The sequence below is a fragment of the Rana temporaria genome, chromosome 12 (genome assembly GCF_905171775.1).
Source record: "Rana temporaria chromosome 12, aRanTem1.1, whole genome shotgun sequence".
Lineage (NCBI taxonomy): Eukaryota > Metazoa > Chordata > Amphibia > Anura > Ranidae > Rana > Rana temporaria.
Genome location: NC_053500.1, coordinates 4,034,894 through 4,050,214, shown reverse-complemented (window position 1 = coordinate 4,050,214; position 15,321 = coordinate 4,034,894). Strand labels below are relative to the sequence as shown.

Here is a 15,321-nt window from a genome sequence, read left to right as displayed (position 1 = left end):
TTGTGGGGAAAATAAAAAGGGCGTCAATTTTGTTTGGGAGCCACAACGCACGACCGCGCAATTGTCAGTTAAATCGATGCAGTGCCGAACCGCAAAAAAGGGCCTGGTCCTTTAGCTGCATAATGGTCCGGGCCTGAAGTGGTTAAAGTTCATGTGTGTGTAAAGGCAGGCGTCCCAATACTTTTGCTAATATAGTGTATATTCAGCTTGTATTTTATTGACGATCCTCTAATTAGGAATGTATGAAATTGATTAGAATGACTGGAAAGGGTGTTGTGCCCCTTTAAGATCTGGGCGTTCTCTCCTCTGCGTTTATCATGGCGTCTCAAAGTCCATTTCTCCTTGTAGGTGAGTACAGAGCAGAGACTCAGAAGAGGATTCCATGCCATGGGCAGGCTCGCCGTGATCTGCGCCGTGCTCGCCCTGGCGGGTGCGTAGAATTTTTGCTTTTATCTTTTCACACCAATGTTTTATAATGTGTGACCAACCCTAGGGGGAATAATACACCCCCAGCAGCCGGGGTACACCTTACCAAAGGCTGATAGATGGGAGGGGGGAGGGGGGGGGGATTTAGCAAAGGCAAATTCACTTTGCACTACGGGTGAACTTGGGAGTGCAGTCGTCGTAGACCCGGGGGGGGGGGGGGGGGGATATGCAAAGAATTTTAAAAATACGTTTTTGCCTGTACATGATGGGATGATAAAATCAGCAGAGCTTCCCCTGATTTCAGAGCTTCCCCTCAGATTTACAGCGACTGCACTTCCAAGTGCACTTGTGGTGCAGAGTGGGTTTGCCTTTAGTAAATCAACCCCCCAATATAATACAGGCCTGACAGACTTAAAAAAATAAAATAAAGTAAAATAGTAAGTAAAATGAAAAAAGCAAAATAATAGGTAAAAAAAAAAAGTTAAATAGTAAGTAAAATAAAAAAGCAAAATAGTAAGTTAAATAAAAAAAGTAAAATAAAGTAAAATTAGTAAGTAAAATGAGAAAAGCAAAATAATAGGTAAAATTAAAAAGTAAAATAGTAAGTAAAATAGTAAGTAAAATAAAAAAGTTAAATAAAGTCAAATAGTAAGTAAAATGAAAAAAGTAAAATAAAAAAGTAAAATAAAGTAAAATAGTAAGTAAAATAAAAAAGTAGAATAAAGTAAATTAGTAAATAAAATGAAAAAAGCTAAATAATAGGTATAATTAAAAAGTAAAATAGTAAGTAAAATAAAAAAGTAAAATAGTAAGTAAAATAGTAAGTAAAATAAAAAAGTAAAATAGTAAGTAAAATAAAAAAGTAAAATAAAGTAAAATAGTAAGTAAAATAAAAAAGTAAAATAATGTAAAATGTTAAGAAAAATTAAGTAAATTAGTAAGTAAAATGAAACAAGCAAAGTAATAGGTAAAATTAAAAAGTAAAATAGTAAGTAAAATAAAAAAGTAAAATAATGTAAAATGGTAAGTAAAATAAAAAAGTAAAATAAAGTAAAATAGTAAGTAAAATAAAAAAGTAAAATAAAGTCAAATAGCAAGTAAAATGAAAAAAGCAAAACAAAGTAAAATAAAAAAGTAAAATAAAGTCAAATAGTACGTAAAATAAAAAAGTCAAATAAAGTAAATTAGTAAGTAAAATGAAAAAAGCAAAATAATAGGTAAAATTAAAAAGTAAAATAGTAAGTAAAATAAAGTAAAATAAAGTAAAATAAAAAAGCAAAATAGCAAGTAAAATAAAAAAGTCAGATAAAGTAAAATGGTAAGTAAAATAAAAAAGTAAAATATAAAAATGATAAAGGTTTTTAGGGATTCCAATTTAAATTTAGCATTTTTCTTTTACTTGCCTTTTATTGTGAAAATAAGATCTGCTGTTGCCATGCCCGATATGCCCGATACCCATCACCCACCCATGTGAAGATCTTTTTACCTGCGACTTGTTATGTATGAATGCATTATTGAACAAGGTTAATGCAAAGGGTTGTTTTTTTGCCCCCCAGACTCCCTGGCAGTGACTTCATACGCACCTCAAGCTGCATCGCTGCTGCGCCACGATGTATTATTGCGCTGTGAGTTCTCCCATCCTGAACCCATCGCCCTGAGCGATATCGGAGTGATATGGAATGTGAAACGCGGCAGTTCAGGACAACAACCGGTTTACAAGTTCGATGGGCACAATGCCACCGCTGAGAGATCAGGAAGTTCCATAGATTTCACCTCGCTGCCAATGGGGAACGCATCTCTGCACCTGCCCATCCTGACCCTGGAGGATGCGGGAGAATACACCTGTATTGTATTTGTCTCCACACATGCCGGCAAAGCTACGCTTGTTCTGAAAGTGGCAGGTAACCATAGGCGTGCGCACAGGGTGTGCCAGGTGTGCCCGGGCACACCCTAATCACCTTGTATGCTGCAGATTCCCCCTGTTTAGACCCGGGATATTTCACCAAAGCCCCCTTATGAAAACATAATAAAAAAAACATATATATATAAATAATAATAAAATAAAAATTAAAAAATGAAATAAAAATGTAATTGCAATTTAAATATAAAATAAAATATAAAATAGTAAAAATAAAACTACTGACACTGTCCACTGCCCCACCGACACCAAACTCTGCCCTACTGACATAATGGGGCTCCTAATTGTATTTTTTTTTTTTTTTAAGTATTAAAAAAATACAATTATAAATAATAATAAAAAATAGTAAAACATAATTTAAAACATTTTAATTGTAGAAATTAATAAAAAATAAAATAGTAAAAATAAAAACTACTGACACCGTCCACTGCCCCACCGACACCAAACTCTGCCCTACTGACATAATGGGGCTCCTAGAAAGATTGAAAAAAATTCTAATTAAAAAAATAAAATTATAAATAATAAAAAAAATAGTAAAAAATAATACAACAAAATGTAATTATAGAAAATAATAAAAAATAAAATAGTAAGAATAAAAACTACTGACACCGTCCACTGCCCCACCGACACCAAACTCTGCCCTACTGACATAATGGGGCTCCTAAAAAGATTGAAAAAAAATTATTATAAATAATAATAAAAAAAAATGGTAAACAATAATACAAAAAAATGTAATTGTAGAAAATAATAAAAAATAAAATGGTAAAAATAAAAACGACTGACACCGTCCACTGCTCCACTGACGCCGAACTCTGTCCTACTGACATAATGGGGCTCCTATTTTTATTTTATTTTTTGAAGTATTAAACAATACAATTATAAATAATAAAAAATAGTAAAACATTATTTAAAAAAATTAAATTGTAGAAAAAAATAAAATATTAAAAATAAAAACTACTGACACCATCCACTGCCCCACTGACACCAAACTCTGCCCTACTGACATAATGGGGCTCCTAAAAAGATTGAAAAAAAAATTAAAAAAATTAAATTATAAATAATAATAATAAAAAAAATAGTAAAAAATAATACCAGAAACTGTAATTGTAGAAAATGATAAAAAAAAATGGTAAAAATAAAAACTACTGACACCATCCACTGCCCCACTGACACCACACTCTGCCCTACTGACATAATGGGGCTCCTAAAAAGATTGAAAAAAAATAATTATAAATAATAATAAAAAAAATTGTAAAAAATAATGCAAAAACATGTAATTGTAGAAAATGGTAAAAATAAAAACTACAGACACCGTCCACTGCCCCACTGACCCCAAACTCTGCTCTACTGACATCGTCCACTGCTCTACTGACAGCGGCAGTGTATACCGTATACACATGCACAGGCATATGTGATTGAGCTTTGAGGTGCACATTCTAATGCAATAGGCTACGCACACCTATGCAGGTAACAGAAAAGTTTGTAATGCTCATCATGCAAGTTAAAGTGGATGTAAACCCCAACATATTTTTTTTTTTTTTTTTCAGGCTGGCACAATGTATAGTATAAGATTTCAGATGATCTGTGCCCAGTCTTGCCACAAAGAGTTAATCCAGCTCTGAGCAATCCTTTTTTCTTTTTTCAGTGAGATAAAACAGACAAACTGAGAAAACCCAGTCTGTTCTTCCCCCCCTGCTGTGAGTGACAGGTGATTTACATATCTCATGCAGGAGCCTGAGACGGGCATTATTTTTTTTAATTCCCACCCCCACTCCTTTCTTCCGCAGCTCTCCCAGGATTGGCTGTTCCATGCCTCAGCATGATTGGGCATGCTGAACTCATGCGGTTACTTTTCTGAATTTTGGCTGGATGTTAGTGATCATAGCAGAATTGAGTGTAAGAAACACACAGGAGAAAATGCATGCTGACAAGGGGAGTGTAGAGGAGGGCGGGGAGTCTACTGACATCACGACTCCACCCACCGAGCTCCGGACCACAGATCCACCCAAAGAATCTGCAGTTTTTCGGGTCTCGTAACAGACAGGCTGTAGTTTAGAAAGGATGAAAGTGGGTTTACCATGATATCTATCCTTCACCAGTCTCCCAGAACTCTCACCTTACAGATATATTATAACAGCCACATCAACTTATTCCAATCTTCTTTGTTATTGGATAATGAGGTTGTCCCCCTGAAGAAGTCACGAGGTGCATGACGTAACGCCTTAGGGAGATTGAGGCCACCGCAGATCGGAAGGAGCGGAGGGAACAGTAAGACAGCGTATACACGCTGCAGATTTACCCTAACAAGCGCGCTACCATTTTATTTATTGTAAGAGTCCATTTATACGTGTGTGCTTATTAAACTTTTATTCAAATTACTACACTATTGGAGTTTCCTCTCCTCCTTGCTTATTCCTGGGCACGGGCTGGTGTCCCCCCTCCTTTTATTTCCTCCAGGATAGTGAGATTGAAGGAGAGAAGTAGTGAACAACCTCTCTATCCAATAACAAAGAAGATTGGAATAAGTTGATGTGCCTTTTTTGCACATCGCAGAATCGGGACGGGGCTCAGGTATGTATTTAGGGGGCTGTGGTAGAAGGACAGAGGAAAGAAGTATTCATTTTTTAATGATTTGTTGGATATTGTGTTCTCTGTCCAGCCCAGCCCGCCATGTTGCTCTCCCCAATGAATCCATCGCTGACGTTTGGAGAGTCAAAGACTTTTCTGTGTGACCTGACCGGCTTTTATCCGGAAGATCTGGAAATTTCTTGGTTTAGGAGGAGCCAAGATGGAGAACTGCGTCTGTCTGAAAACATCTGCACGGGGGTTCCTGTTCCGGAGGATAACGGGACCTTTAGGGTCAGCAGTCAGATCTCTGCAGCATTTTCTGAAGATGATGCCGGTGTTTTTCTGATCTGCGAAGTCCGACACGAGTCTCTACCAAGTCCATTGAGAAGCAGCAGCACAGTTTATTTGATGGGTGAGTGCAAATGTGCAGCTTATCTGTTTGACAAATTAGATGGCAAGAAAAGTTAAGGTGCCTGTCTCCGTGCCTGTCTCTGTGCCCGTCTCTGGGCCTGTCCCCGCCTGTCTCCATGCCCGTCTCTGGGCCTGTCTCCGTGCCCGTATCTGGGCCTGTCCCCGCCTGTCTCCATGCCCGTCTCTGGGCCTGTCTCCGTGCCCGTCTCCGTGCTCGTCTCTGGGCCCGTCTCCGCCTGTCTCCGTGCCCGTCTCTGGGCCCGTCTCCGCCTGTCTCTGTGCCCGTCTCCGTCTGTCTCCGTGCTCGTCTCTGGGCCCGTCTCCGCCTGTCTCCGTGCCCGTCTCTGGGCCCGTCTCCGCCTGTCTCTGTGCCCGTCTCCGTCTGTCTCCGTGCTCGTCTCTGGGACCGTCTCCGCCTGTCTCTGTGCCCGTCTCTGGGCCCATCTCTGCCTGTCTCTGGGCCCGTCTCCGCCTGTCTCTGGGCCCGTCTCCGCCTGTCTCTGTGCCCATCTCCGCCTGTCTCCGTGCCCGTCTCTGGGCCCGTCTCCGCCTGTCTCTGGGCCCATCTCCGCCTGTCTCCGTGCCCGTCTCCGTGCCTGTCTCCGTGCCCGTCTCTGGGCCCGTCTCCGCCTGTCTCTGTGCCCATCTCCGCCTGTCTCCGTGGCCGTCTCCGCCTGTCTCTGTGCCCGTCTCTGGGCCCATCTCCGCCTGTCTCCGTGCCCGTCTCCGTGCCTGTCTCCGTGCCCGTCTCTGGGCCCGTCTCCGCCTGTCTCTGTGCCCGTCTCTGTTCCCTGTCTCTGCCTGTCTCTGTGCCCGTCTCCGTGCCTGTCTCCATGCCCGTCTCTGGGCCCGTCCCCACCTCTCTCTCTGTGCCTGTCTCTGTTCCCTGTCTCTGCCTGTCTCCTTGAAAGGCCCCCCCCCGCTTCTCAATTCGCGACCGCCCCCCCCCTCCCGCTTCTCAATTTCAGGCGGCAGCATCCCCCCCCCCCCCGGGTTCTCTCCAGGGGGCCCATGCCTGAAGCTGTGTAAGGGGCCCCATAATTCCTGAGTGAGCCTCGTCACCCTAGGACCGTTTTGCTTTTGTCTTTTTAAAATTACTTATATTTATGTTTTAAAAAAGATCACTAAAATAGCCTTTGCCACACAAGGACTGTGTTACTGTCAGGATTATCAGGTGAAAATAAGGTAAGAGCCTGAAAAAAGAATGCAGCCATACTTAATAACTTATTACGTTTTTGGGTTTAGGTAATATAAATGTTGCCTTGGGCACCATCTGCATAATATCTTCAGGTTTTTTTTAAAGACCGGCTGTGTGCAATGTCTTACGGGTTCTAATGTTTTTTTTCAGCCCGGGGTGAAGCACAGGGAAGTACAGCAGCCACGGTGTCTATTGTCGTCTGTACAGTCCTGTTGGCGATTATATTTGCTATTATATTTGCAATCTTGTATCAAAGGTTTCTTGCTAAAGGTAAGATGTGGTACGATCACTTCTCAGAGAATCCTCAGCTTTAGACCCTCAACATAAGATGGGTGTAACGGTCAGGGGTTAACACCGTTTACGATATTCCATTCCACCAACCCACGACATGCTTATCCGACACTCCAACAATCCAGCAGACACGATCCATAAGAATTCCCCCCAGAAAGACGAGACACAGGCTCTGTTCTCTCTGGTTCAAACGAATGAATGCTTTAATGGTAACTCAGCCTTGTTATATACAGTTACAAGCATGCTACAGTAATCACAGGGACAATAAAACTCTCCACACAAAACATCACACAATGGGTGCTTAACGAGTTCCCCCTCAATCCACTTTCCAGACAGACATTCTGGCCCAGATTCTCAAAGGGCTTGCGACGGCGCAGCGCCATGTACGCCGTCGTAAGTCCTAATCAAGGCCGTCGTATCTATGCGACTGATTCTTAGAATCAGTTACGCATAGATATCCATTAAGTCTCTTACGCCGTCGGATCTTAAATGCAATTTTTTTTGTCCGCTAGGTGGCGCTTCCGTCGTTTTCCCCGTCGAGTATGCAAATTAGCTAGATACGCGAATTCCCGAACGTACACGCGGCCGATGCAGTAAAGTTACGACGTTTACATTAGGCTTGTCCCGGCGTAAAGTTGCCCCTGGGTATATGAGGCGCAACCAATATTAAGTATGGCCGTCGTTCCCGCGTCAAAATTTGAAAAGTTACGTCGTTTGCGTAAGTCGTACCGTGAATTGGGCTGGACGCCATTTACGTTCACGTCGAAACCAATGACATCCTTGCGACGTCATTTGGAGCAATGCACCCTGGGATATTTTACAGACGGCGCATGCGCAGTTCGTTCGGCGCGGGAACGCGCTTCATTTAAATGCTACACGCCCCCTACCCGCTGAATTTGAATTCCACCGGGTGATTTACGTTACGCCGCCGCAACTTTGCACGCAAGTGCTTTGTGAATAAAGCACTTGCCTGAAAAACTTGCGGCGGCGTTACATAAATCAGATACGTTACGCCCGCCCAGTTTTACGCCGATCTACGAGAATCTGGGCCTCTGGCACCGAATCTAGAAGAGTTAATTACTACAGCTGACAAGTCACATTCCACATCTATTATGAATAGTATTTTCACACAAAACAGTGTCGTTAGCATACATAATGAAATATCTTAGGAGCAGACCTAATTAGCACAATGGACAACAGAATGCAATCACAGCAAGCCCCATCACCACAGCCAGGTGGACTTAATTAGCTTAAAGCGGGAGTTCACCCATTTATAATTTTTTTTTTTTTCTCCCCTTAGCTTCCTGCTCGTTTTGTCTAGGGGAATCGGCTATTTGTATTAAAATATGAGCGGTACTTACCCGTTTTCGAGATGCATCTTCTTCCGTCGCTTCCGGGTATGGGTCTTCGGGAATGGGCGTTCCTTCTTGATTGACAGCCTTCCGAGAGGCTTCCGACGGTCGCATCCATCGCGTCACTCGTAGCCGAAAGAAGCCGAACGTCGGTGCGGCTCTATACTGCGCCTGCGCACCGACGTTCGGCTTCTTTCGGAAAATCGTGACGCGATGGATGCGACCGTCGGAAGCCTCTCGGAAGACTGACAATCAAGAAGGAACGCCCATTCCCGCAGCCCATACCCGGAAGCGACGGAGAGGATGCATCTCGTAAACGGGTAAGTACTGCACATATTTTAAAACAAATAGCCGATTCCCCTAGAGAAAACGAGCATTAATCTAAGGGGAAAAAGTGCCCTCTAAGGGTGAACCCCCGCTTTAACAGTCTATGTTACACATTGAAGGAGACACTCTTATTGACCTGTTGTGGTCAGAATTAAATACCTGTAATATTCCAAGATATCCTGCAATACATGAATTATCATTAATGTCCCATCTCATGTAATCCGAGATATCATTTCTCAGTCATCCTATGCCCCTAAGGGACATAGGATGACCCTAGACCAAAGAGTCATTGGTGAAGCTGGCACAGGAGTACCCCGCATCCTTCAAAAGTCTCTGGGTGTCACGGGCCATTCCGTTACAATGGGCAATTCACACGCAAAAAAACCCGCAATAAGCGTATATTGATTTATTGATTTGCGCAAAAGTCATAGCATCTACAAACTATGGGAAAGATTTATGCCATTTTTATTATTATTATTTATTTATTTTTTACTAGTAATGGTCAGTGATCTGCAATTTTTAGCGGGTACTACAACATTGCGACGGACAGATCGGACACTTTTCTGGGACCATTGACAATTATACGGCAATCAGTGCTATAAAAATGTACTGATTACTGTGTAAATGTCACTGGCAGGGAAGGGGTTAACACTAGAGGGCGATCAAGGGGCTAAATGTGTGTTCGAACTGTGTGGGGAGGGGAGTGACTAGGAGAGGAGACATAGGCCCGGATTCACAGAGAGTGGGCACACATTACGCCGCCGTAGAGTAACCAATATACGCTACGCCAACGCAGCGCAGAGAGGCAAGCAATGAATTCAGCAAGCCAGTGCTCCCAACGCTGCGCCAGCGTGGCGTGGGATTCGAAGGCGTACGCCGGTGTAGGTGGAAGTGGGCGTGACCCATGCAAATGAGGCGTGACCCCATGCAAATGTTGGTCCGAGCACCAGACAGATACATATCACGAACTGCGCATGCGCCGTGACGTGGATCCATCCCCCTGCGCCTGCTCACAACCACGTCGAAACAACTGCCTAAACTACGCCGGATCACTGCGTACGGCGTGAACGTAACCTACGCCCAGCCAGACACACGTCCAACGCACAATACGCCGGCTTGTGTTCCCTGGTGCAGACCTTTGCATGTCTGCTGCTGGGTTGCGCCTCCTTTATGGGGAATAACTTTACGCCGGATGTACAACTTACGCGCACCTCGCGTAGCCTGCGTCAGGCGCATGCAGGTTCGTGATTCGCCGTATTTCCCTCATTTGCATGTTAGAATGGCTAATCAATGGGAGCGGCACCATGCGCCCAGCCCAAATGTGCGCTTACCCTATGCCGGCGTAAGCAAGCTACGTCGGCGGGGTGTGGTTTTAGGCGCATATCTGTTTGTGGGTCTGGCGCAGAGATACGAAGGCGCACATTTGCACTTACGTCGTCGTAACTTGTTATACGTCGGCGTAAGTGTTTTGTGAATCCGGGTCATATTGTTTTTTCCTACTTAGTCCTAATTTCCTGGCAGCACTGGGATTCCCGTGCTGGCACTCGTGCAACGCGATCGCGCCTGCCGGCCACGCCCATTGGGTTCCTCGTTCGGCGCGCCCTCTGGTGGCCGAAAAAGATAAGGACGTACCCGTACGGGGTATTTTGCTGCAGTATATCTGCATGAGCCGGTTTGGGAACCGGTTAAGCACCTCATCGCAAGAAATCGCTTATTCAAAGAAGGTTTGGGAGGGGATTACAGCGCTGCTTTATAGATAAAAGGAAAACGTACAAGTATATATAAAATATAATATCATTTTATTAAAAACATGACTAAATCCAGTAACAAAACATGGCAAGTCGATGAGTTTTGTTGAACATCTCCACTATGGTGGTTAAATATAGAGAGTTCCAGTTGAACAAAGATTGAATAGTCGTATTTTTATCCCGACATGTTTCGCCTTATGGCTTCATCAGCCCTTTCTGCTCTAATTCCTGATATCCACCATCTTCCCTCCCCCCAGTACCGCCCCTGATGTCACAGCTCATAATCCCAGAGATGAACTCAGCCGGTGAAAAGATGGTTGCTGTGTGTAATATAAGCGGGTTTCGGCCGAGAACGATGGACATTTGCTGGTACATTGATAAGTCTGTGAAGGAAGCCGGAGATGAGACTTCAGGGAAGGAGCCCTTGCTGTCCGCTGCCGATATCACTGGACAAGCGTCTCATTCCGTTAGCAAACAAGGCAGCGTGTTCAACATGACGTCTGAGCTTTCCTACACCCCCTCCGTCCAGGAGCATGGGGCCAGGGTGGTGTGCGAGGTGAAGCACAAAGCCCTCCGTGGTGTGAAAAGACTGGAGAGACCCGTTCATGTAATAGGTAGGTGTTAGCCTTGGATAGCGTGACCCATGCTCAGGTTCTCATTGCCAATCCCTTTTTTTCTGTAGCCCACCTCAAGGGGCGCGGCCTGTTCTGTAGCCCACCTCAAGGGCCCTGGCCTGTTCTGTAGCCCACCTCAAGGGCTGTGGCCTGTTCTGTAGCCCACCTCAAGGGCCCTGGCCTGTTCTGTAGCCCACCTCAAGGGCCGCAGCCTGTTCTGTAGCCCACTTCAAGGGCCCGGCCTGTTCTGTAGCCCACCTCAAGGGCAGCGGCCTGTTCTGTAGCCCACCTCAAGGGCCGCAGCCTGTTCTGTAGCCCACTTCAAGGGCCCCGGCCTGTTCTGTAGCCCACCTCGTGGCCCCTCCGGCCTGCTCTGTAGCCCAGCCCGAGGCCCCCCCCGGCCTGCTCTGTAGCTCAGCCCGAGACTCCCCCTCCGCCTGCTCTGTAGCCCAGCCTGAGGCCCCCCGGCCTACTCTGTAGCGCAGCCCCAGGGCCCCCTGGTCTGCTCTGTAATGCAGCCCGAGGGACCTGCTGTGTAGCGCAGCCCGAGGCCCCCGTCTGCTCTGTATACCAACCCGAGGCCCCACGGCCTGCTCTGTAGCCCAGCCCAAGGCCCCCCGGCCTACTCTGTAGCGCAGCCCCAGGGCCCCCTGGCCTGCTGTGTAGCACAGCCCGAGGCCCCCGTCTGCTCTGTATACCAACCCGAGGCCCCACGGCCTGCTCTGTAGCCCAGCCCGAGCCCCCCCAGCCTGCTCTGTAGCCCAGCCCGAGGCCCCCCGGCCTACTCTGTAGCGCAGCCCCAGGGCCCCCTGGCCTGCCGTGTAATGCAGCCCGAGGCCCCCGTCTGCTCTGTATACCAACCCGAGGCCCCCGGCCTGCTCTGTAGCCCGCACGAGGCTCCCCCCGCCTGCTCTGTAGCCCAGCCCGAGGCCCCCCGGCCTGCTCTGTAGCCCAGCCCGAGGCCCCCCGGCCTGCTCTGTAGCCCTCCCTGAGGCCCCCCGCTTGCCCTGTAGCCCAGTCCGAAGCCCCCGGCCTGCTCTGTAGCCCAGCCCCGAGGCCCCCAGCCTGCTCTGTAGCCCAGCCCCGAGGGCCACAGCCTGCGGTTGAGATGGGTTTTATTATGATCTATATTGCTGACCTTGCCTAATCTTTTTTGCAGCCCGTCCTAACAAAATGTACATTACGAGCTCGCCTCTGGTCCCGCGGGCAGGAGAAAAGCTGGCTCTGAGTTGCATCGTAGAAAAGTTTTATCCAAAGCCGATCTCACTGAGCTGGGTGAAGAACAGAAGTGCGCTGACCAACGTCACTCAGTACGGCCCCTTTCCCTGCGACAATGACTATTACAGCGTCTGGAGCCAGGTGGAGTTTATACTGAGTGAGAAGGATGACGGAGCAATCTTCATCTGTCAGATCCGTCACCGCAGCTTGGGAAGTCCGGAGGAAGTCTCATTTGAGATCAACTTAAAAGGTGAGATTCATCTTGGTGGGAGACAAAATGCGTTGGATAATGAGGAAGTGTTGCAGCTAAACTGAGACTTCCTGTAATAAAGACCGCCCACTGCGGCTCCCTCTCCTAGTGCAGGGGGACTGGTCTTGTCTCCGCCCCCTCTACTTTATTGTGGGGAGCTGCGAGTGGGTGGATCCTGCTGGGTCCCTCCTATTGCTGTCTGCATGGGCCGAACGGCGATGCGCAGGCGCAGTATAGCGCCGACTCGCCGTTCGGCTCCTTTCGCCAATCGTGACGCGGCTTACGCGACGGGGGGGAGCTCGTTTTTTGTCAAAACGTCAATCACCACCATGTTAGGAACGCCCACTCCCGCGGGACTCGCAACCCGGAAGCCACGGGTGAATAAGCTGTACGAAGGTATGTACAGCATAAAAAAAAAAGTAATAGGCATAATCGTATTGTAATGTGGGGGGGCAGTGTAATAAGGGAAAGTCGTTTTTAGGGTGAACCTCCCCTTTAAGGACCGAGCCTCTTTCTGAGATTTGGTGTTTACAAGTTAAAAATTATAGTGAAAATGTCCAAATTTGGCCCAAAGTGTCAATATTTTGGGCCAGATCCACATACAAGTAGATCGGCGCAGCGTATCAGAGATACACTACGCCACCGTACCTTACCTGGCGTTCTTTCGAATCCTCAATGATTTTGCGCCGTAAGTTACGGCGGCGTAGTGTATTTCTGGCGGCGGATTTCAAATTGGGCGGGTAGGGGGCAGGTTTCATTTAAATGAAGCGCGTCCCCGCGCCGAATGAACTGCGCATGCGTCGTTCCGAAATTTCCCGCCGTGCATTTCGCTAAATGACGTCGCTAGGACGTCATTTTTTTTACTTAGACGTGAGTTACGTCCATCCCGATTCACGGACGACTTACGCAAAAAAATAAATTAATTCAAATTTCGACGCAGGAACGACGGCCATACTTAACATGGCAAGTCTAACCATACGCCGCAAAATACCAGCTTTAACTATACGCCGGAAAAAGCCGACTAGAGACGACGTTACAGAATGCGACGGCCGCGCGTACGTTCGTGGATCGTCGTAAAACGCTAATTTGCATACCCGACACGGAAAACAACGCAAACTCCACCCAGCGGACGCCGAAGTATTGCATCTAAGATCCGAAGGCGTACGAAGCCATACGCCTGTCGGATCTAACCCAGATGCCGTCGTATCCTGTTTTGAGGATTCAAACTAAAGATACGACGCGGGAAATTTGAAAGTACGCTGGCGTATCAGTAGATACGTCTGCGAACTTGCTCTGTGGATCTACCCCTTTGTGTAGCCACCATTATTTTTTACCCTCTTGGGCATGGAGGTCACCAGACCTTCACAGGTTGTCACCGGAGTCCTCTTCCCCTCCTCCATGATGACATCACGGAGCTGGTGGATGTTGGAGACCTTGCGCTCCTCCCCCTTCCTTTTGAGGATCCCCCACAGATGATCAATAGGGTTTAGGTCTGGAGACTTGCTTGGCCAGTCCATCACCTTTACCCTCAGCTTCTTTAGCAAGGCAGTGGTGGTCTTGGAGGTGTTATCTGAATATCTGAATATTGATTATCAGTGTCCTGATTCAGTGCTGCCTATCGGTGCCCATTAGTGCTGCCTATCCGTGCCCATCACTGAAGGAGAAAAATTACCTGTTAGCAAAATTTTATAACAAACTTTGAACCATTTTTTTTTTTTAAATGTCTGTATTTTTTAATGTGTTTAGCAAAAAATATATCCAGTGGTGACTAAATACCAAAAGTGTGAAAAAAAAAAAACGATACAAATTTATAGGTGGATTCAGGTAGGCGGGCGCATCTTTGCGGCGGCGTAGCGTATGGCATTTACACTATGCCGCCGTAAGTTAGCTAGGCAAGTACATGATTCACAAAGTACTTGCCTGCTAAGTTACGGCGGCGTAGCGTAAATCGGGCGGGCGCAAGCGCGCCTAATTCAAATTCGGCTGAGGGGGCGTGTTTTATGCTAATGGGGGGTGACCTGACGTGATTGACGTATTTTACGAACGGCGCATGTGCCGTCCGTGTACATATCCCAGTGTGCATTGCGGCAAAGTACGCCGCACGGGCCTATTGGTTTCAACGTGGACGTAAATGATGTAAATCCCTTTGGGATACGACTGCGCATCGTAGAACTTACGCGGCGTATCAAGAGATACGCCGCCATAAGTTCTTTGTGGATCTGGCCCTCTACTTAAACTCTGGGATTTTTCAACCCAGCACGGTTACATTTGAACAGAACATCCAAAGGGTTGGATTGGCAGTGGCACCTGTATGGCCCGGGGTAGGTACATACAAGTGGAGAGACTTTGTGCAGATTGACCAATTTTGCAAACATTTCATAAACAAATGAACAATTTCTGCCCCCAGGGATGCCTCCAGAAGTCCAGTACATCTCAGCCGACCCTCCAGACCCCGGTGTTGGAATGGAGACCCGACTCAGCTGTATGCTTCAGAACTTCTTCCCCATGGATATAGAGGTGGTCTGGTTCAAAAATGGAGTTCAGCAAGACGTGGGGGTCTACAATTCTCCCTGTGTGCAAAGCTCCCGAGGTCTTTACTCGCTGTGCACTATGCTAAAGCTTATTGCTCAGGCAGACGGCCGCGGGAGCGTTTTCACGTGTCGGGTGCAGCACGTGGCTCTGAAATCCTGCCAAGAGAGAACTTACACACTGACTCTGACTGGCTCTTCTGATTTATCAACATCTGCCAATAGAATTTAATAAAGTTTGTATCTTTTTGTTTACGTTTTTTTAACTTGTATACATAACAAAGGTATGTCTGCGTATTTACAGTGGTGCAATTTTTGCCAGGACATTGTTAAGCAGGGCTGTCTTAATGAATGGGCACTGGCCCAGGAGGCTCCATGATCAGGGCTAGGACTGGCAGTTTGGCTGCTCTTGCCACACTTTGACAAGCGTTTAGGACAGGGTTTGACAAATTTGCTTGGAATCTAGGAGCCA

General features: G+C 46.6%; 1 protein-coding gene across 1 annotated transcript; it reads left to right on the top strand.

Annotated features, from left to right (window-relative positions):
• The first annotated feature begins 330 nt into the window (after positions 1 to 330).
• Positions 331 to 15,104, top strand: LOC120918841 (signal-regulatory protein beta-1-like). Its single transcript, XM_040330683.1, has 7 exons — positions 331 to 430; positions 1,983 to 2,327; positions 5,004 to 5,324; positions 6,672 to 6,791; positions 10,497 to 10,853; positions 12,013 to 12,321; positions 14,729 to 15,104. The coding sequence occupies exons 1-7, from the start codon at positions 388 to 390 to the stop codon at positions 15,079 to 15,081; spliced, it is 1,848 nt and encodes a 615-aa protein (XP_040186617.1). The 5' UTR covers positions 331 to 387; the 3' UTR covers positions 15,082 to 15,104.
• Positions 15,105 to 15,321: the final 217 nt, after the last annotated feature.

Bases quoted from the DNA above. Each gene is read 5' to 3' on its own strand.
- LOC120918841 (XM_040330683.1), top strand. From the start codon at position 388: ATGGGCAGGCTCGCCGTGATCTGCGCCGTGCTCGCCCTGGCGG. The intron at 431-1,982 runs GTGCGTAGAATT...TTTGCCCCCCAG, and splicing joins CGCCGTGCTCGCCCTGGCGG to ACTCCCTGGCAGTGACTTCA. The intron at 6,792-10,496 runs GTAAGATGTGGT...CCCTCCCCCCAG, and splicing joins TCAAAGGTTTCTTGCTAAAG to TACCGCCCCTGATGTCACAG.